Source organism: Gopherus flavomarginatus, chromosome 2, assembly GCF_025201925.1.
Source record: "Gopherus flavomarginatus isolate rGopFla2 chromosome 2, rGopFla2.mat.asm, whole genome shotgun sequence".
In the NCBI taxonomy this organism is placed as follows: Eukaryota; Metazoa; Chordata; order Testudines; family Testudinidae; genus Gopherus; species Gopherus flavomarginatus.
The window spans coordinates 222,221,375-222,242,929 of NC_066618.1; the positions used below are offsets into that span (position 1 = coordinate 222,221,375).

Sequence of the window (21,555 nt, forward strand, 5' to 3'; positions counted from 1 at the left end):
GAAATAAGTTAGTAGGCAACACACCTTGCTGAATGCCTTTCTAGCAAGAGGTGGGAGAGGGGGCATAACATATACTGCTGAAGTAGATGGAATTTTCACAATTTCATGTGCAGTTCACTTTCCAGAAAGAGCAAGTTTGCACCTTGCTTTGTGGATGATGATCTGCATGCAGAACATCAGAAACAGAATGAAAGCATCACCAGAAAATTCTAGTTTTCACCTGCAATGAGCAAACAGCAAGACTGACGTATTTGTTTCTAATCAGACAGTACTTTATAATATATACACCAGTTCGTGCACAACTACAAAAAGAGTTAGATTTCCAATTACATTCCAATGGCCAGTCATGCCACAATTCTCCTCTCAGGTTCTTCATTTGCTTTTCCAGCCATGAAGCAGGATTGATGTACTATACTGGTGCTCCTTGTCTTGAGGGGTGATGCTGTTTAGAAGGAGATGTTCTTTACAGACAACCCTCCGTTTCTGCATTTGAAACACTTGACTTGGTTCACAGAAAGCAGAAACTAGCGATCAAATTCTCCCACGAGAATTTGCATCACACAGCTCAAAAGCCAGCATCCATCGCTGGGAAGATCATACTAGCATAAAGTAGGTCCTCCAGTTGTATACAATGAATGTAAAGATGTCTACATAATTCCCTGCTGACAATGTAGTGGGGAAGAGGAGAAAGGGATCCTTCTGCATCATCCTTCCACTGCATGCATCCAACGAAGTGGATTTTAGCCCACGAAAGCTTATGCTCAAATAAATTTGTTAGTCTAAAGTGCCACAAGTACTCCTCATTCTTTCTACATCATACTAATCCCTGGCTGTCAGTAGTCATAAATTAAAGCAGTTACCAGGTAGACTGGCCCTGCATACAATATGAGCAGAATCAGGTTTGAAAGAGTGATTTTAAGGCACTTTCTCCCCTATCTCCATGCAATTTGTGCTGTATGCAGTTCAGCTACCGCCAAGGATCTGGCTTTTTCTCAGCTAGAATATGCATTTTGTTTCTTACCCATAAAGAATTCATAAGACCATATTCACCAATGGTATAACTGGAGTCAAATCTAGTGAAGTCAATGACTGAGGATTTTAGATGCAGAGAAATTCAGTGTTACAGTTCCAGGAGTAACTTGGCTTCATTGCTCGTGTTTAAGGCTCTAAACTTGCATCTGGATCTACTTTCATGGGCCACTGTGCCCATGAGGAGTCTCACTGACTTTCCTGGGACTTTTCACGCATACAGGGGTTTGCACTACTAGATTTTGATGCTGGATTGGGATTTAAGGATTCAATGTTAATACCATAACCAGAAATACAAAACAGTGCTAACCAGAACCTAAGCTGGTATAAGTTGAACCAACCACACAATATTTTGCAGTAAATCATTCTTAAAAATATTTAATGGCTTCCAAAGTTAACACTGTTATTATTGTCAAACTATTAGAGTAGATTAAAACTGAATAGGTACTTTATTTTTGATGAAAAATATGTCACTAATTAATGTTATGGAAGTTGTAATTAGGTCAATCTATTCTTTTATTTTATTGTTATTAAAACTTTGAAGTAACCCGTGTCAGTAATTAACTCCATTTCCAGACCCTCTACATTCTCATCAAACCTTTGAAATGTGAAATAATAATCATGAAATAACTCTGGTAAAGCTCCAAAACATACTTACCATGAAAGCATACTTACCAAACACTGTATAAATCATTCCAACAATAATATCTTCCCTTTCTGTTATTTTGGACTGGAATGTTGCATTAACAAGATAGGAACCCATCTGAAAAACAAGAAAATGGGAATTCAGCATATGAGAATCTCTCTGTTGGCTTTCTGCGAGACTAGCAATAAGCTATTTGTTGGGGGGAGTTGGTTTTATTTTTCCAGAGTTTGCAATGACAAGTTTGAAGATCAGAGATGTTGCATGGGGTTGTTGCTGAGGAAAGTTAGTTTCTGACACCCTTGAGTAGTGTCCCTTTGACTCATTAGAACATGAATACATCAAGATTTTCAAAAAAATGTCTTGTGACTCTGTATGCCTCGATTTTTGGATGCTTAACTTGAGACACATTAAAAAGGGGCTGAATTTCACAGTGACTGTTCAGCACTTTCCAAAGATAGGAGGCAAAAAGGGCCAAGAACCATGGAAGAAAATCTAAAATTCAACGGGAGCTGAATTAGACCTTAAGTGAGCCTAAGAAAATATAAAAGAAGCAAAGAGTCCTGTGGCACCTTATAGACTAAAAGATGTATTGGAGCATGAGCTTTCATGGGTGAATACCCACTTCGTTGGATGCACCCACGAAAACTCATGCTCCAATACGTCTGTTACTCTATAAGGTGCCACAGGGCTCTTTGCTGCTTTTACAGATCCAGACTAACATGGCTACCCCTCTGATACTTAAGAAAATATAGAGGTCTAATATAGGTATAATTTACACTTCTCCCCCACCTCTTCAACATGTATGGTACATCAATATGCTCTCTGAAGTTATTTATTACATGCTTTGACTCACTTAGGTTCACACCCACTTACCAACATGTAAGTCATTTTACCCATCCTGCACATACACATTCATTTCTGAATTTGTTCCACTGAGTCTGTGTATAAAGAAGTCTAATTGCTCTACTCCTCTCTTTTGGCCACTAACAGGATAGCATAAAAAGGTGGAATTAAAGCAGGACATTCCTACTTTAATTTACACTTTCTTCTGGCTGGTTGGTTCTTAAATTACACCAACTTGGATTCCCTTACACTTCAGAGAGGGCACTTAAGTAAATCTAAGGGACTCTGACTGCAAGAGATTCTACAGAACACCTCTGAATTTGCCCTCAGGAAATTCTTCAGCAAGTGATGCAACTTAGATGGGGATACTATAAGGTGGGTGCATAAATGGCTGGAAAACCATACTCAGAGAGTAGTTATTAATGGTTCCCGATCCTGCTGGAAAGGTATAACAAGTGGGGTTCCGCAGAGGTCTGTTTTGGGACCGGCTCTGTTCAATATCTTCATCAATGACTTAGATGTTGGCATAGAAAGTACGCTTATTAAGTTTGCAGATGATACCAAACTGGGAGGGATTGCCACGGCTTTGGAGGACAGGGTCATAATTCAAAATGATCTGGACAAATTGGAGAAATGGTCTGAGGTAAACCGGATGAAGTTTAATAAAGACAAATGCAAAGTGCTCCACTTAGGAAGGAACCATCAGTTTCACACATACAGAATAGGAAGAGAGTGTCTAGGAAGGAGTACGGCAGAAAGAGATTTAGGGGTTACAGTGGACCACAAGCTAAATATGAGTCAACAGTGTGATGCTGTTGCAAAAAAAGCAAGTGTGATTCTGGGATGCATTAACAGGTGTGTTGTGAGCAAGAGAGGAGAAGTCATTCTTCCGCTCTACTCTGCGCTGGTTAGGCCTCAACTGGAGTATTGTGTCCAGTTCTGTGCACAGCATTTCAAGAAAGATGTGGAGAAATTAGAGAGGGTCCAGAGAAGAGCAACAAGAATGATTAAAGGTCTTGAGAACATGACCTACGAAGGAAGGCTGAAAGAATTGGGTTTGTTTAGTTTGGAAAAGAGAAGACTGAGAGGGGACATGATAGCAGTTTTCAGGTATCTAAAAGGGTGTCATCAGGAGGAGGGAGAAAACTTGTTCACCTTAGCCTCTAATGATAAAACAAGAAGCAATGGGCTAAAACTGCAGCAAGGGAGATTTAGGTTGGACATTAGGAAAAAGTTCCTAACTGTCAGGGTAGTTAAACACTGGAATAAATTGCCTAGGGAGGTTGTGGAATCTGCATCTCTGGAGATATTTAGGAGTATGTTAGATAAATGTCTATCAGGGGTGGTCTAGACAATATTTGGTCCTGCCATGAGGGCAGGGGACTGGACTCGATGACCTCTCGAGGTCCCTTCCAGTCCTAGAGTCTATGAATCTATGAATCTATGAAAAAGCTTATACAGGTTATAGCCAAAATGGCTTTACAAAGTGAAAGCCATTTTGAAGCAGTAGCAGGGATTTAAGGTAATGCTTCATGACTAAAAACTAGCAAACAGCTTCAAAGTACATCATCCTGTATAGTACGCTGTCATAATGAAATATTTTCAATGATCTTCTCCTTTCAGATGGGCAATTTATTTCATGATGATTAATTCTTCACAACCATGCAACACCAGTAAATGTCATGCTCCATAATAAAAGTAAAATGTTAAGAAAGCAAAGGAAAGCTTAACATTCATACTCCAAGCATGTCAGATACAGGTCTTAAACCCTTAAGATTGTCAGAAGTTCTCACTCAGGCACCCCAGGCAAAAGTATCATTTAACCCTAAACAAATTTCACTTTAATCCAAAACATAGGTGTGTGCCCTAATGGAAAAAAATTGATGTGGAAGGTGATGCCAGCTTTGAAAAGCTAGATGCCATGATGAAACTTTGAATGAGGTAGTAGAACTTGGTTCGCACAAAATCAGTGCTAAGGTGGGCATACCCATCTTGTTTATGTTTTGATAAAGAAAGATGTTTTACTCATCCCCTAAATTACATGGAGATGTTCCTATTCTGCAAATTAGAGGCTCTCTGGATTGATTCATCCCTCAGCAAGGAAATCAGCAACTCTACCAGAAAGATTCTGTCAGCTTCTACAGAATCCACTGACCTTCGTAATGAAATGTGAAGGTTTAGAGCCTAAATAAACATACAGTGCTGACAAGAGAGAGTCTTACAGGAGTCTGCTGCCAGAAAAACCACATTGGTATCAAATCAGAAAAAGTATTCCAGCATTTAGAAATCTAAAAGATTGCCTCATATTTGCATATGCTAATAGGCTAAGGCCTCTCATGCTCAAGGTGCCATTCCTTTTCTGAAGAGTGACTCTAAATATAGCATTGGGAGGTTCCATGTCTATTGTCTTCATAGATCTCATATATATCAAGGTTGATTCTCCACTGCTTTGCACTTGAGGATGTCATTAGCCTCTGTGTAGACCAGGGGTAGGCAACCTATGGCACGCGTGCCAAAGGCGGCACTCAAGCTGATTTTCAGTGGCACTCACACTGCCTGGGTCCTGGCCACTGGTCTGAGGGGCTCTGCATTTTAAATTTAATTTTAAATGAAGCTTCTGAAATATTTTAAAAGCCTTATTTACTTTGCATACAACAATAGTTTAGTTATGTATTATAGACATAGAAAGAGACCTTCTAAAAACGTTAAAATGTATTGCTGGTACGCGGAACCTTAAATTAGAATGAATAAATGAAGACTCGGCACACCACTTCTGAAAGGTTGCCGACCCCTGGGGTAGACTAAGAGAGAAGTGGGTGTAAATTAAGCATGAGGGCATTTTATATCTACTTTACACCAGTGGGAATGACAACAAAAGATAGAGGCAGCATGAGGCAGACACCCTGGACTGGAAAATTTTAGCCCAAATGGCTGTAAGCAACAGAAAATAAAGGTCTTAGAGTGGAAAGGGTCTGTCAGCCTTAACTGTAGGTCTCACTACCTGCATCACCTATGACTAAATTATAAAATGTACTGTTCTCAATTCAATGCAAGCGGTGGGTGGTCCATTTTTATTCCCTGTCCATCCTCCTTAAAAAAAAAAAAGATCAGGTGACTTAAGTGCTTAAATATAGATTTAGGAGAATAACTTAGGCTTCTATTGTTTAAAGTCTTGGCCCAGCCCTTCCCTGCATGAGTTTAGTTCCTAATCTAAATCAGGATGTTTTCGGATGTTCACAGAACATTTTGGATAATGTCTATCTACTCTGTCTTTTTGTTTTGGATTCATCACTGTGGTGATGATGTTTTCTACCTCTGCACGAGGGGGGTGAGGGCTCTGGCTAGGGATGCAGGCTCTGGGGTGAGGCTGGGGATGCGGGGCTTGGGGTACGGGAGAGGGCTCCAGCCTGGGACAGGGAGTTGGGGTGCAGGGGAAGTGAAGGCTCCGGCTAGGGCCAGGGATGAAGGGCTTGGGTGCACGAGTGGGCTCTGGGCTGGGGAGGGTTGCAGGAAGCAGGCTCCGGGAGGGAGTTTGGGTGCAGGAGGGGACTCCGGTCTGGGGCAGGGGGTTGGGGTGCAAGAGCAGATGAGGGGTCCCAGCAGAGCTTACCACGGCTCCCAGGAAGCAGCCACCAGGTCCTTGCAGCCTTTAGGTGCATGAGCGGCCAGGAAGACTCCATGGACTGCCCTCACATCTGCCCTCACACCCCCACAGCTCCCATTAGTTGCGGTTCCTCGCCAATGTGAGCTGTGGAGCCAGCAGTCGGGAGCACGGGTAGCATGCAAAGCCTTCCTGGCTGCTCATGCGCCTAGGGGCCACAGGGACCTGGTGACTGCTTCTGGGAGCTGCACGGAGCTAGGGCAGGAAGGGAGCCTGCCTTAGCCCCGGGCCCCTGCTGCATCGCCAACCGGACTTTTAACGGTCTGGTTGGTAGTGCCAACCGGAGCCGCCAGGGTCTGTTTTTGACCAGGCATTCCGATCGAAAACCAGATGTCTGCCAACCCTACCCATGGCAAGACCCTCACACCAAGCTTTGTGAGGATGTCTGCAGAAGGCATATCTGCCACAGTGTCTGCACTGTTTTATCTGCCAGATGGATATAGAGTTTTCAGGGACCCTTTACACCACTTCAACCCTTTTAGGCAGTGTAAAGGGGCCAGAGCTGGGGTAAGAAGTTCACCAAAACTGGTAACTGAGTGGACTCACTAAGAGCTCTAAAAAGGCATAACCCTGATCTTCACTGTCCCAGATGTATGTTAAATAGTAAATAAAGGAAAGTGCTAAGCAATTAGTGTAGATACAGGAGTGCTTCAATTCAATGGTTATGCCATACTTCCATTTCCCACTGCCTCTGACTGACAGAAAAGCAGACAAGACTACTGTGAAAAATTTGTGGCAGACTTTCATGTCTGGGGGAGTACTATCTTTTTTGGTGGGAGCAGGGTGCAGCACTGGTTTGCAGTTCACTTGGCATTTTATTTATTAACTTTGTGATGAACAACAGGTCAGTGACTAAAAGGATAGAACTATGAAATGCCATGGTACACTTTTGGTTTGCAAGTATCATACACACAAAAAACATCCAGACGTGAGTGGTGTTGGCTTTGGCAGTGTATGTACTGCCCATGAACAGCTCATACTATTCAAGTTCATAACATCAGTTTTATTTGCATGAGGAAACAAAAATCATGCAATGTCCCCCAACCCACTCTCTCCACTTTTACTGGACATGGAATCGTTATTTATCAGCAGAGGTTGCTCACCACTGTATGCCTGCTCATTCAACAGCAATGTGGGGAGATAACAAGGACATTCATAAAAGCTAACAAAGCAGTTTAGGCTCAAGCAACAACATATTGAATTAACCTTGCCTGGCAAAAAAATTGAATGGTTTGGCGAGTGTTTGCCATATAGCTACTGTTGCAAATGTAGCCACAGCTGCCCTTATAAAGCAATGCCTCTCCAGGACTGCTACTGTTGAGAACATCTTTCCAGTTACAGCTGATTTTTCCCCATGTGCACAAATCTATTTTCTCCAAAATGGTTTGTCTGCCCTGCATTTAAGGTTAATCAGCTTGGTTCCCCCCCCCCCACTAGCACCATATCTAATTTCTCTGCTCTCTATGGGGTACTGCAATAGGCAAAAACATGTTTTTCCTTCTCATCAGAATCCTTCTGGGTAGTTTCTTGCTCCACTTATTTCATTACATTTCACTGTGGCTACTGCAGAGGAGAAAAGAGCCTTGCTGGGTTTCATTATACAGCTGGAGTTTGCATTTATGGTAGCACTCTAGAGACACAAACTTAAACATGCCCTTGTTCCAAAATGGGTCCTTTTTCTTCATGCCATACACATGTCTGTTGTTGTCTGGTGGTGAAGTAAATTTTGCAACCACCCTTTTTTCAAATAGGATTGCACACACTAGGGGCAGGCAATGCATTAGGGAAGCTGTGGGCCATTCCCTAGGTGCAAGTGCGGTTTCACCGAAAGATCCCTTCACGTGGACAAAGAGCAATAGCAGCATTTACAACACTCGGCTCCCTATGTGGCTGCAGCAGGGGAATGGGGGTGGAGGGGGATGGCCAGGACTCCACCATACTCCTGTGATCATTGGCAACTATGGTGGCCCCTTCAGGCAAAAAAAAATAAAAAATAAAAAATAAAAAAGCTGCATTCAGAGGAACATGAAGACCACTTAGTTGTGTGGGAGACCATTTTGGTGCAGATTGGCCCAGGACTGGGAAATCACTGAAGCAACCCACAGCCACCCTTGCGTGTACACGTACACACACACACACACACACACACACACACACACACACACACACACACACTCTGAAACAAGAGCTCTTCAGCTGCAGCTCTGACTCTGAGTCTAGTGAGGAACCTGACCTGTCCCAACAGATCTGAACCTCTCCCTCCCTCCCTTTCTCCTTACAAGCTGAACTCTGAGTTAAAACTTGGACAGGCTTAGGGGTGTCTTATCCCATAGAGGGCATGGTGCTATGGTTAAGACATTGGATTGTGATTCAGGAAAACTGAGCTTAATTCCTAACTCTGCCACAGACTTCCTGTGTGATCTTGGGCAAGTCGCCTAAACTTTGTGCCTCAGTTTCCCCATCAGTAAAATGGGGATAACAGTAGTCACTTTCCCTTGCCCTTTGTCTGTCCTGTCTATTTAGGTCGCACACTCTTTGTGGCAGGGGCTGTTTCTTACAAGGTGTTTGTACAGAGCCTAGAACAAGAGGGCGGCGGTCATGATCTCAGCTAGGGCCACTAAATGCTACTGTAATATAATTAATAAATGATCACAGTATGGAGTTTTTTCAGCCACATGACGTTACTCTGTGAGGACTTAACTGTACCTGGAACAAGATAACATCAGCAGCATAGCATTGCTAATATATACTCTACTGTATTCTTTCCAACCTGATACCCATACGGCCATGCAGTTGGCAGCTCTTTGTGAGTATCACAGAATTTCTATTCATTGGGGTCAGACTGTGGCTTTTGAGCTGCAGCCTTCCTTGAGGGTGGCATGGAGGTCCTGTATTGCATTGAGTGCTGCTGAAGAAATTTTGGCTGACTTAGCCAGAATGCAGCATTCCTTGGGAACGCAGTGCTCTGCAGCAGTGGCAAGACTAACACTCTTTCACAGGACACGGCATACACTCAGGGGTGGCTACAGACCCCAGCACACCAAGCGTGTGCTTGGGGCGGCAAGCCACGGGGGCCACTCTGCCGGCGCTGCAAGGGCAGCAGGCAGGCTGCCCTTGGCGGCTTGCCTGCGGAGGGTCCGCTGGTCCTGCGGCTTCAGCAGACCTGCGGGAGGTCCACCGAAGCCGCGGGACCAGCGGACCCTCCGCGGGCAAGCCGCAGGAGGCAGCTTGCATGCCGTGCTTGGGGCGGCAAAATTCCTAGAGCAGCCCCTGCATACACTCATCTCCCTCTGTGCCTGGCACTAGCTATGGCTGTGACACTGCACCCCATATTCTTCACAGTGATATTATTAGAATATGAGGATGGCATAATTACAATGTATTTTATGCAAGATAAGCCATGTGAGATGTCATTGGAAAGATTATGGTTTGCTGAACATGATTATCCTATTTGTAGGCATGTGTCATTTTTGTATCTGAAGTTATGAATATTGAGTATGTATCTATTTCAAAATGCAGTTACAGCTGGCCAACGCCCACTAGGCAAAATGCTCTCAGTCTAGATGGCTGGCTGGGAAGGGCCCATTCAGCTTAATGAGCCATTAGAAAGAAACAATAGGCCTTAGGAGCAGCTTAGCTCCCACCTGCGGAGACTTACTGAGGATGCTACAGACAGCCTCCAAGTAATGGCTGTTGTGACACTACACGACCTGTAACCAGGTCACCTGGTGCTGGACTCCATCTTGGGATGTCAGTATTTTTCCACTGCTGGTGTGGAAACCAAGCTTTGAAACAAAAGCTATATAAGGCAAGAATCATCTTGGTTCTTCACTCCCCAGCCAAGCAGGCTTGTGGAAACACCTAAGGAACAAAGACTGAACTGGGGGCAGTGCTGGACCCAGGCTAAAGGGATTTTTAGCCTGTGAATGGAACACCCTGGGGATTCCAAGCTGTAAAAAAGTGCAACTTGCCCCTTAAGATTCTGCAGCCTGCCTGTATCATCACTTAGGGTGAGAATTTGCTATTTATATCCAATCTATTTAGTATATCAAGCTTAGTCTGCATTTTTTGTTTATTTGCTGGGTAATCTGCTTTATCTGTTTTCTATCGCTTATAATCACTTAATATCTATCTTTGTAGTTAATACAAAACCAGTTTGTGGGAATCATAACTCAGGGGAGAAAGCTGTTGCATATTCCTCTCTACTTTAAGGGAGAGGGTGAATTTTATGAGCTTACGCGGTACAGTTCCCTGTGCAGCACAAAGCGGTATAATTTTGGGTTTATACTCCAGAGGTGGTAAGTGCCTCAGGAGCTGGGAGGTGTCCTAGCTGAAACCTTCCCATGCCGGGGCTGGTCAGAGACCTTGCCTGCATGTAATTGCAGCTGGGTGTGTCCCTACCTGTACGTATGCTGGTGAAAGTACAGGCTGAAGCCTGGGGGGCTTGGAAGCTTGTCACAACAGTACAGTGTAAAAGGGAGCCCAGGCAGTTGGGTCAGGGAGGGCTCAGTAGTACCCCAGTACCAGGTGGCACCAGTGAGGGGAACCCATGACAATGGCAGATGTGGAGAAATGGTCCTGCACACTCTTGTCCCTTCCCTTTACACTAGTGTTACCAGATTTGCCCATTACTTCGGGGTATGCTCATTTATTTGGGTTACTCTTCTGGGGAAGGGGATTTTGTAATTCTATCAATGTACTGCTTGTGTCACTTGTGTTTTTATATGGAGCTCTACTTCTCCCTTCTGCAAGTCCCCTCCCAATGGAGCTATCCTGTAGGACCTAGGTTCCCTAAAGCTGGGTTTCTTTAGCCCCAAAACCAGATGAACACGCACCCGCACCCACACCCACATCCACACATACATTAAGAGAGCAAGTCTGAGCAGACGGGGGCAATCAGCCCTGTCAAGTTGACCCCTTATAGGTCCCTGGACTCACTGGGCTGGATGACTTTCAAGCTGACTCTCCTTATATGCCCCTGGGCTCCATGGATTGGGTCAAACAGCACTTTTAAGCTGTTACTCTTCTGTGTCCCAGATTCAGCACGTCCCTATCCCCACTCTCACAACACAATTGTACTGGCAGTAATCTACCTGATGAGCAGACCCCACAGTATTTTGGGCACTGCAGGGATCTTTAGCTTAAGTAAAAAGCATTGCTGTAGAGTGAATGAGGGAGTTAAAAACACAAAAGAGTAAAGTTCAGCAAGAGAGAGAGAAGCAACCAACTTACCCATAAAAGTAATGTATTGAATAATAGTGATAACTACACAAGGAAGACTAAACCAACATAACATACATTATTGATGGTTAATACCTAAAAGGTAGAAAGGAAAATGAAAAAAGAGAGAGAAGGGGAGCTTACTACTCCCTGAAGCTTGAACTGGTCTGGGTTCCCAGCTGAGGGTGGTAGCTGAGGGTCCTGAGAGCAGAAGACAAGCATAGTCCCCAGCACGATCAGTCAGGAGACTATGGAGTCCCAGTGGAACTGATGCATAGTTTGGATCTAAGCATCAGAGCACTGACTGGAGGGTGAGTGGGGATTTTTGCAGAGAAATTACAATGGTTGAAGGGAGAACACTTAGATTTGTTTATAGGTAAGCTGATGATTCAAGGGCTTTCTTTAGGCTAGACAACAGGAGCTGATCACTCTTGCCTATGAGTGGTGTTTTCTTCCAGGGAGCTCACAATGCAACTAGGCTGCTTCACTATTTGGATATCAATTAAGGATTCATTACTAGAATTGCTCTGATAATTGCTGAGCTGGGTGTGTGCAGACATAGGTTCATTAGCATCTGGAGCAGAGATTCCCATGATGGAGTGCTTCCCTGCTTTTTCTGGTCCCAGAGTTCAGTGTGGTTCTCTGTTCTCCATTCTGTATGTAAATTAAGATGTCTTCCTGTCCCATCTTTCATGCAGATGAGGCTAGGGGAGTTGTCTCTGCTCTCCATTCTGTATGCTAATGGAGATATCTTAATCTTGTCACCTTTGCCAGGAGGGGTCTAGGTGTGTCTCACAACACCCTTCCCTGCTCTCTGCAAATTTTTTTCCTCCGATGGGTTTTGGTTTAAGCAGAGGCTGGCGGAGGAGGGGAATGTCTTTCATGAGTCAGGCTGGATACTGCACCCTGGTTCTCCAAGAACACAGAGGTGTCTGGTATCAGTAGCTAGGGCCCACCTGGGCAAAAGCAGGGATCAGCACCTGCACTCTCCATCAGGATTGTGCCTTCCCACTTATGTCACTCCTCCTTGCATGGGTTTAGCTTCAGGCAGCTACTTGTCCTCCAGACACTGAAGAATAAATGCCGGCAGCAAGAAGAGAGTGGGAAGGAAGTGTGGCATAAGTTGCACATTAAAAACAAAGGAAATAAAGTGGGCTTCATTGCAGGAGGAGGAGATGGAAGAGGAAGCCTTGAGGAACAGATATATGAAAGTGCATATGGTGCCTGGAAAAGCTAGGATGTGTATTACATAAGAAAATCCTGGACTGTGTGTGTGTGTGGGAGGGGAATCTAAAGGGGGTGTGTGATGTTCCCCTGGTGTTATGTGGATCGGTGATCTGCTAGGTTACTCCAACCCTTGACTCTGGGAGCCAGCCTTACCCTGCTCTGCTGTGAGAACCCACACTCCCAGGCTGTTCACACACAGCCTCTGGCATGTAAGCTGCTCCCAGCTATGTAAGTGAGCACTTTTGGCCAGCCGCTGCATGGATTCTGCAACTGAATGACACTAGCCAATATCTCCGGTCCCAGACACAGCTCTAGAAACCTTTGTCTTGCAGTGTCCAGTTATGCCCGCTGGACGCTGCAAACTTATATGAGCTCATCAATTTAACAAAGAAATTGATATGCAGCAGGTTTGTTATCCCAAGGGAAGTCTCTGACATGCTTCAAATCAAATGCACTGCTCCAGGTAGAACAAATAAATTTATTAAGCATAAAAGATAGATTTTAAGTGATTATAAGTCAAAGCACAACCAGTCAGATCTGGTCAAATGAAATAAAAGCAAAACACATTCTAAGCTGATCTTAACACGTTCAGTGCCTTTACAAACTTAGATGCTTCTCACCACAGGCTGGCTAGTTACCCTTCGGCCAGGCTCTCCCCTTTGATCAGCGCTTCAATCCCTTGGTGGTGGTGGTGGTGGTGGTGGTGGTGGTATCTGTAGATGGAGGTGGAAGAGAGAGAGCATGGCAAACGTCTCTCCCTTTTATCATGTTCTTTCTTCCCTACTGGCTTTTCCCACCCCCTTCAGAGTCAGGTGAGCATTACCTCATCATAGTCCCAAACTGACCAAGGGAAGGGAGGTGACTCACTCAAGAGTCCAATAGATCCTTTGTTGCTGCCTAGGTCAGTGTCTTTTGTTGGTGTGAGGCTGGACTGGGTTTGTTCCATACATGCCCTGAGGACCTGTGAACTACCCCTCTGTTCCTGGAGAGTTTTGCCTGGGCTTGTTTTAAGCCATGCGGACACATTTTCAGCCTCATAATGATATACATGAAATTACAACCTATAACATAACATTACTATAACAACAATGCTCAGTGCATCATGAGCCTTCCGAAGACACCTGACATGACAAACTTTGCATTGGATACCAGGCAATCATATCATAAGGATGAACATGGCAGTGCAAGGTGTACCCCCGAGATACAGTGTCACAGGGTGAAAGCCAGGAAGAAAAGCTCTGTATCCTTTTCCCTACTACCTTCCCAAAAGAGTTTGAAAAATAAACCCTGAACTTTCCACTGAAATTTAGCATTCAAAGAGCATTTATTTGTGCCTAGTGGATCTGAGAGAAGATATAGTTACAACAATTTAAACAGTTGCTTCCCCTCCCCACCCCACCTCACACAGTAAGACCCAGTAGTACTTTCCCCACATTCAGAATTGCATAATTTCGTTGACTTATACAGCTATCTGATCCCAAAGCCTCTGTGTACCTTGACTGAGCCTCATTTTTCCCCTTGGTTTTATGATGTTGGGAACCAAGACATCTCTAAATAGAGAGAGTTACTCACTGTAACTTCAATTCTACTCCCAATAATGTTATTGACGGAATTCCCTCAACTCCAGCAGCATACAATCAGATCTTATAGGAAGATCTTTATAGTGACTGTAAAAATTGATAGACCTGAACACCCTGCTTGTGTACCCACTGTAAATACCACAGAAACTTCTGTTTTCTCTTGAAAGACTCTGCACATTTTTCCCCATGTTGTACAATTTTTTTTTTTAAGCAGTTCAGGGGCCAATAAAATTAGCAGTGGGATCATTTCTGCTTCTCTCAAGATTAAACATGCCTAGTTTTTGTAACCTTTCCAGATAAAAGGTTTAGAAAACCTGCCCTATCATTTTGTTGCTCTCCTCTGAACTTTCTCCAGTTGTCCACATTTTTTTTTTTAAGTGTAGTACTCAAAACACAGTACTCCAGCTGAGGCCTCACCAGCGAAGAGCAGAGCAATTATGTCTTGTGTTTTACCCATGACATTCATGTTAATACATTCCAGAATGATACAGCCTTTTTTACAACTGCATCACACTATTGGTTCAGATTCAATTTGTGATCCACTATAACCCTCTCATCCTTTTAATCAGTACTACATCCTAGCCATTTCCCCTCCCCCCCATTTCATATTTCTACACGGATTTCTCTTCTTTCTTACTTTGCCCTTTTCTCTATTGAATTTCATCTTGATTGATTGATTTTAGACCAATTCTCCAATTTATCAAGGACATTCAAATTCTAATCCTGACCTCCAAACTGCTAGCAACCCCTCCCAGCTGGGTGCCATCCACAAATTTTATAAGCATATTCTCCGTTCTATTATCCAAGTCATTAATAAAAATTCTGACTAGTACTGGACCCAGGACTGACCTCTGCAGGACCTCATTAGATAAATCCCTCAAATCTGACAATGAACCATTATTAAATCTTTGAGCATGATTTTTCTACCAGTTGTACACCCACCTTATTGTAATTTCATCTAGACCACATGTCCCTAGTTGCTTACAAACAAAATGGTATAGATTCCCTTTCCTTGATGTGTTGGGTGTTCTAGTATCTGCTGTTGGGAGATTTTCCATTCAGGAAGGTGCTTTTGAAGGTTATTTACAGATTTTCATAGGTATCAAAATATGCAAAATAAAATCATCACAGAACAATGGTATACAGAAGCGCTTCCTGTAGCTCCAGCCCTTGTATTCCTATTCCTCTTGTTATTTGGTTGTACCTAAAAAGTATTCCAGTAATGGGCAATGTTTTAGGGAAGACTGTGACCTGCTTATTCACACTATTGAGCACGTAAGTAGTCCCACTGAAGTTAATGGGATTTCTCATATGAGAAACTGTTGACCAATTTGAGGAGGAGGTTCACTACCATCTGGCCCTTTAAAAATCACTGGCATTTTCCAAGAGCCTTTAATTTCTGAATATTTTAGGGTAAGAGGCTCAAACACTTTTTCTCCCCTCTGTATAAAAAGATTTTTAGCCAATACATTGCACAATGGACTTATTTTTTTCCACATAGCAATGCTGCAGAGAGTGGAAGATTGGGATTGAGCATTTGACCAGTCCGAAAATAAATTGATCAGTTGACTGATCAAACATTGGTCAAATATTATCTAAATGATGTCAAAAATGCTCAACTGTTTTAAAGCACTAATTTATTAGAACAGTAACAAAAAAGATTTTATGGTCTCTAATAAGCTTAGCCTTAGATAAATACTTATGCCTAATTCCATAAAACAAGTTACCTTACTGAGATATTTTTAACTCAGAAAAATGCAAATCAAATGAAATATTGTTCTAAAAATAAATTATCTATTTTAGCAATATTATGTAAGCATTTAAATACGAACATTATTGAAGATGAAACCATTGCAAAAGAAAAGAAAAATGTAATTAAACAAACATAGCAACTATAAAAGAAAAAAAAGTCAATTTTTAAATGTATTTATGCTAGGTAGGCAGAAGGCCAACTCTTCAAGCACCTTGCTTTTCATTATCTGTTGGGGGCAGGTTATATCTTCTTTTGGCTGGGGATACAAGTGTAGGGAGGAATATGAAAGATTTTCCTTGAGAGATGAAGAGTGAGAATTTATACATGGGTTTTTAATGTGGGTTGTTTGCTTTGTTGAGGGTGGGGATGGTGTTGGGGGGGGTTAATAGCTGTGACACTTTTGTTCTTGAGAGAGGTTTTCTGACTGCACATCTTTGGTCTTTCTGTTCAGGGAGGAAGTTTAATGAGTCCCTCCTCCACTCCCTTCATCACTGAGCCTGCCAGTCCACAGACTGCCCAACAGGATGGGATGGGACTAGTGCTTAATTTGTGACAGGGCTTGCCAGGGCTGAGCCCGCACCTTTAGTTTTGGCAGTTCATAGCCCTGGCACCTCAGGGCTTGGCGCAATAGGTATGAAAGTAAAAAACTGCTTTAAGTCGCAGCACTCCTTTCGTTACAAATTCAGCACTAGACAGGAGGCCTTGTCAGCACACACAGAGTAATCCCAGACTCTGCAGGACCCACTCACAACGCAGTACTCTACTAGGTCTGCTACAAGAAATTATTGGCAAAGTTTCTGGTTTTGATCCAAAGCCTGACTGAATTCTAGAGTACCATAACAGAGTAATTCTCAATTTCCTGCTTTTTCTTTGGAAGACTGAGTCAGCTGGTTTTCTTCAAAAAAAGGATCCCAAAACTATCAGATTAAATGAGAAAGGTGACCCAGTTCATATAGAAACAGGGTACAGAGAAATAAGAGTGGAGCAAGGCCAATTCAAACAAATTTGGGAGCTCTGAAAGCCATTCAGTTTGGTCTCTTTTTGCACAGCTCACAATTCAGCATATGTCCCTCTCCCACCAACCTACCTCAAACAAATGAATTATTACAGCTAGAAGATTTAGATCCCTAGGGTGGGAATGTACCCAGGATATTTCCTCCATATGAGCATGTTATCTCTACAGAACTCTCATTTACCACAGAAAAGAGCTTTTACCTTACACTAAGTACCATTGGAGCATGAGTGGCAAATATCCCACTGTCATTTCAACCTCAGACTGATAGAAAGAAGCCCCAGTGACTTGTGTGTCCCCTGCAGCTACAGGTTTGACAGCACTTTCTGAACTTGCCTTGGTACAAGTCACAAATACATGAAAACACTAAGGGTATGTCTACACTGCAATAAAACAATCTGGCTGGCCCAAGTCATCTGACTCAGGCTCATGGGGCTCCAGGACTATAAAATTGCAGTGTAGACACCTAGGCTTGGGCTGGAGGCTGGCTCTGGGACCGAGCTGGAACACCCGCACAGCCCAAAACTTTGACTAGCCAGTCAGGTCAAAAAGAAATTTCCACTACATGCATCCGACGAAGTGGGTATTCACCCACGAAAGCTCATGCTCCAAAATGTCTGTTAGTCTATAAGGTGCCACAGGACTCTTTTCTGCTTTTACAGATCCAGACTAACATGGCTACCCCTCTGATACTTATAGCCAAGAGTGGTGCTCAAAGACATCGGGGAAGGCAAGGAAAGAGCCAGGATAATCAGTAGCTTAGGCCCTGATTCTGCAGACATTTAACCTTCTCTAGATGACAGGTGCCTTTTGAAAATATTTTCTAAGTGATTTAGGCCTTCAAGGGGGGCCATCTACTTTGGATCTGCACTGTACAGAATTTACTCAAAATATCGCTCTGGTAATCTTCTCTTCCCCACTGTGTTGGCATTAGTGATGTGAATGATTTGCTCGTTGCCTAGTTTACTCTCCTTTTCCGCTCACAGAGTAACCGCATGAGTAGATCACTTTCCTCAAAATTGTTATTCATATTTATTTGATGAACATTTTTTCAATGGCCTACTCTATGAACAGATTGCAAATGGTCACAATATGTTGTTTTGTGCAACCCTGAAAGAACCTTATATTATGCTACACATGAACCAGTCCATTCGAAATAGCTTTCTCTTGCTACTAGGGCATTCCCATCCACTCACATGCTGTATGAGTACCCTGAACAGAGGCACTTTACTTCAGTTTGCCTGTCATCCTACAGCTTGGATATGGTCAGGCTTAAGTCCCATATGGGACTTATGGGATTAGGTTTTATTCTTCATTAGACTTTTTAAATGGCGCATTGTTAGAGCTCCGTTATCTTTGCCGATTGTATTGCAGGCTGTAGCGGGAAGGTCTGATGACCAGCTTGCCTAAAGGGCAGCTCATGGCCTTATGGTTTCTGCCTGTCTAGTCATCCAAGGAGGCCCCCAACAGTGACCTCAATCACCCTCTGATGCTCAGATTGCTCCCCCAGAGTTCAGTCACTACAGAGGAGTGGGGCCAGCAAGGTAGGGGGACCCAGACCCACACACTGCACCGGATCCCAACCCAGGGCCCTGGCAGTTTATCAGAGCTCAGTTACTGAGCTAACCCAAATTAGATTTCCCCAAGTCACTTCCTACCAATCTGGAGCTCCTTAGCTGGTGGCATGGTTGCTGGCTTGGCAGACTCTTCTCAGTGTCCATTTCAGTCAGTCACTCTCTTAGGGCTTTCAACTTCTAAAGAAGGGGGTGGAATCCAAGAATCTGCTGCTCAATCTGCCTTCACAATGCAGTACCCACTCCTGTAGACCCCATCACACAGCCAAATCCTGGTTGCTGAACGTCCCACTCCACTGACTTACAGGGAAAATTATAGGCGTTTGGGCCTTAAATCACAACGCTTATTTTGCTGCCTAACTTTAGACACCTGCTTTTGCAAACTCTGCCTTGAGAAACCATATTGTGTATCATGGCACATCTCCTTCTGAAAAACTATGAGAGCAGAAGAAGATGACAGCAAATCATCAATTCAGCTTTTTCACATTGCTAACTATATTCCTTTCACATAGTTTGGAGAATACAACATTCAGTAAACTCTAAACTTGAGAAATAAAACAAAATCTGGATTCACATCTGACATACCACTACAGCAGACAGTTTAAAAGGATACCTTTTCCTTTTTTTTTTTAAATACAGCCTTCAAAATTAAGTATAGATTGCATTTGTATATGAGCGTAGACTTGTTTGTGCTGATTCTACAGCTTTATTTATCGCTCATCTCTGTAACATCTTATATAGGAAAAGCCACTTGAGAGAAACTGAAGTTTAAGTAAGGCCTTGTCTACATTAGCATTTTGTCTAGTAAAAGTTATGGCGATTACCAAAAAGCTCTATAATAACCTCGCTATTGCATGTTCACACTATGCTCCCTCTGGCAGCAGAGCACGTCCACATTTGGCGCTCTAGCATCTACAGTCAGAGCAATGCACTGTGGAAATCTATCCTACAGTGCTGCTTGCCACCTTCTGCTGTTAGGGATTGTGGGTTGTCGGAATAGACTGCAGCACATCATGGGTGAGGGCTCAATGTCCATGATGCATTGTTTTCTGTCCCAGCATTCTGTGCTCTTCTGACTGCTGTTTACGGCATTTTTTAACAGTCCATTTACTGTGCACTCACCATTTCTAAGCAAAACGATGGGTCCTGCACTGCTCTGTTAACTGACCTTAACACATCATGGATTTCAGTGTAATTAATCATGAGGTTCCTAGCGGAAGAGGAGTTAGAGTTGCCTGACCTGCTGTGTGCCTTGGATAGAAGCAACACCAGATTACTTTTGGCATTCAAAGAGCAGCTGCACAAGGTGGACTGTCGCTTTTGGGATCATGAAACAAGCACTGAGTGGTGGCATTGCACTATTATGCAGGTATCAGATGAGCAGTGGTTGCAGAACTTTCAAATGCAGAAAGCCACTTTCCAGAAAGTTTGTGCGGAGCTCACCCCAGTTTTGCCAAGTATGGGCACTAAAATGAGAGCAGTCCTCTTGATGGAGAGCCATATAGCGATCGCATTGTGGGATGCTAATGACTCTTCACTTCTACCAGTTGGTCACGAATCAGTATGGAGCTGGAAAGTCGACTGTTGAGACTGCACAAACACAAGTGTTCAGGACCATTAATCACATCCTGCTGCAAAGGACTGTGACTCTTGGCAATGTCCGTCAAATAGCGGATGACTTTGCAGAAATGGGTTTCCCTAACTGTAGAGGGGCAATAGATGGCATGCATATTCCTATTTTGGCACTGGACCACTTTGTAAGGGAGTACATCAGTAGAAAGGGGTATGTCCTTATGGTATTGCAGGTACTTGTGGATCACAGTTAGTGTTTCACAGACAACAAGACAGGGTGGTCTAGGAAGGTGCATGACACACACATCTTTAGAAACATTGGTCTGTTCAGAAAGATACAATCAGGCACTTTCTTTCAAGACCAGAAGATTACAGTGGGGAATGTTGAAATGCCATAGCGATTCTGGAAGACCCAGCATAACCCTTACTCCCATGGCTCACGAAGCCATACACGGGAGACATGGACAGCAGCAAGGAGCACTTCAACCATAGGCTCAGAAGGACCATGGAATGTGTGTTTGGCAGATTAAAAAGGTACGCTCAAGATGCCTTTATGGTTGGTTAGACCTCAGTGAGGAAAATAGTCTCATGGTCATTGCCACCTGTTGTACATTGCATAGCATTTGTGAATCTCAGGTTTGCTCAGGGTTAGAGCACTGAGGCAGATAACTTGGTGGCTGATTTTGAGCAGTCTGACAAAAGGGCTATTAGCGCGTCACAACAAGGGGCAGTTTGAATCAAGGAAGTTTTGAGGCAATATTTTGAGAAGGAAACCCAGTAAAGTATGTTTCTATACAGCAATCTGTCATGCTTCATTAAATTGAGTTTTGTGATGATTTGTGGGCTAGATTTTCAGTAATCAAATGATTTCACTACCTATATATGTTATATTGCCGTCTGCTATCACAATTTGCAAGACAATTAATCTTTATTTATCTTTCAGATACTTTGTTTTTATTATACACACACAAAGGTTTGGTGGGAAGGGAGGTTTCAGTGAAGGGCACACTTTCATAGCTATGTGTAAATCCAGTTATCATTTTGGAAGCTGTCCAAAGGGATGGAGTGAATAGGAAACTGAGAAGTGCTGGAAACTTAAAAGGAAAGTGTGGGAGGAATTTGAGGGGGGCATGGAAAACAGTTCTACATGGATTGTGGGGGTTGGGAGTGAGAACACATCCGTTCTGACTGCAGAATGATTAGGGACTTCCACATCTGTTTGCTCCTCCCTTAATTTTATCATCTGCTCTGTGGCCTTTTGAACGATCTCCCTATTTTCTTTTCTGTCCTGCCTTTCCATTTCTTTCCAGTCCCTGCCTTCTCTTTTCTCTGCATCAGAGAATTGTTATCTCTTTAAAATTATATTGATAGATCAATATATAGAGATCAAGTTAGTTCAACAGGATCTATTTTCCATAAACCCAGGTTGATTGGCATT

General features: G+C 43.3%; 1 protein-coding gene across 3 annotated transcripts in view; it reads right to left on the minus strand.

Annotated features, from left to right (window-relative positions):
* The window catches only part of LOC127045661 (opsin-5-like), an 83,264-nt gene that overhangs the window by 42,150 nt on the left and 19,559 nt on the right, over positions 1-21,555 (minus strand). The window contains exon 2 of one of the 3 annotated variants that reach the window (XM_050942005.1): positions 1,705-1,792. In XM_050942005.1, the coding sequence (XP_050797962.1) occupies positions 1,705-1,792 (88 nt within the window). Of the gene's footprint in view, positions 1-24; positions 105-1,704; positions 1,793-21,555 lie in introns of those variants that run through there. The other 2 variants (XM_050942006.1, XM_050942008.1) reach the window with 2 other exon arrangements.